Source organism: Dipodomys ordii, unplaced genomic scaffold (assembly GCF_000151885.1).
Source record: "Dipodomys ordii isolate 6190 unplaced genomic scaffold, Dord_2.0 Scaffold1000021181, whole genome shotgun sequence".
Lineage (NCBI taxonomy): Eukaryota > Metazoa > Chordata > Mammalia > Rodentia > Heteromyidae > Dipodomys > Dipodomys ordii.
The window spans coordinates 1-1086 of record NW_012304798.1 but is presented as its reverse complement, the minus strand read 5'-3'; the positions used below and the strand labels follow the sequence as shown (position 1 = coordinate 1086).

The window sequence follows — 1086 nt, the reverse complement described above, 5'->3', positions numbered from 1 at the left end:
TTCTCAGGTGCCTCTTGCTGTCTCTCTGTCCATAGTCTCTCTTTATGCTCATCTTCCATCCCCCCACTCTCCCATCCCCCCTCTAGAGGGAGACATTTGGCCTTGCTAGAATGACAGAATAAGAACCCTGGGAGGGAAAGCTCGCGCTTCTGATCCTCTCCCTTCGGGGAAGGGAGGTTGTAAATTCTGAATAAAAGGTAGAGAGGGGAGGACTGTTCCACGTTTTGTGGGGAATGGGTGGAAATTTCTCGGGTCTGCAGCCTGCTCTGTTCTTGGTGGAGGTGGCTATGTCAGGTGTCAGTGTGCGGGACCTGCCCGACCCATGCCTGCCCCGCGTCCCGCACCTCCTCTCCTGCCCTCCCCGCACACAGGTGGCTCTGGGATGCAATGGGATGTCCTGGGGGTCACTGGGGGTCACTGTCGCCTCCGTCTTGTGTCCAGTCGTCTCTGGGTCCTGGAGGGAGCTGATCCTTCAGAGCCTGGGGTCAGAGGTCATCGCGGCCCTGGCAGTAACCGCTCCTGTCCCCGCAGCGCGGTTCCTGGAACAAGCAACCAGCGAGTGTCACTTCCTCAACGGGACGCAGGGGGTGCGCTACTTGCGGAGATACTTCTATAACCGGGAGGAGCTCGTGCGCTTCGACAGCGAGGTCGGGGGGTTCCAAGCCCTGAACGAGCTGGGGCGGCCCGACGCCGAGTACTGGAACAGCCAGCAGGAGGTCCTGGAGGACAGGCGGGCAAGGGTGGACACCTACTGCAGACACAACTACGGGGTCGGGTACGGCTTCACGGTGCAGCGCCGAGGTGAGCGGGGCGGCGCCGGGAGGGCGGAGACGCGGGGCGCGTGAGTGCGGGGAGGGCGGGGCGCGGGGCGCGTGAGTGCGGGGAGGGCGGGGCGCGGGGCGCGTGCGCGCGGGGAGGGCGGAGGCGCGGGGCGCGTGCGTGCGGGGAGGGCGGAGGCGCGGGGCGCGTGCGTGCGGGTGCGCCTGCGCCTGCGCGTGTGTGCGCACGTGCCTGTGCGCCGCCCACGTCTGCTGCCAGCCTGAGAAAACGCTCAGATCTGAACCCAACACAGAGCAGAAGATGATG

The 1086-nt window shown here is 65.3% G+C and overlaps 1 protein-coding gene across 1 annotated transcript; it reads left to right on the top strand.

Moving 5' to 3' along the window:
- Window positions 1–233: 233 nt before the first annotated feature.
- On the top strand, window positions 234–845 carry LOC106002959 (HLA class II histocompatibility antigen, DRB1-11 beta chain-like). Its single transcript, XM_013037704.1, has one exon. The coding sequence runs from the start codon at window positions 234–236 to the stop codon at window positions 843–845; it is 612 nt and encodes a 203-aa protein (XP_012893158.1).
- The last annotated feature ends 241 nt before the right edge of the window (window positions 846–1086 follow it).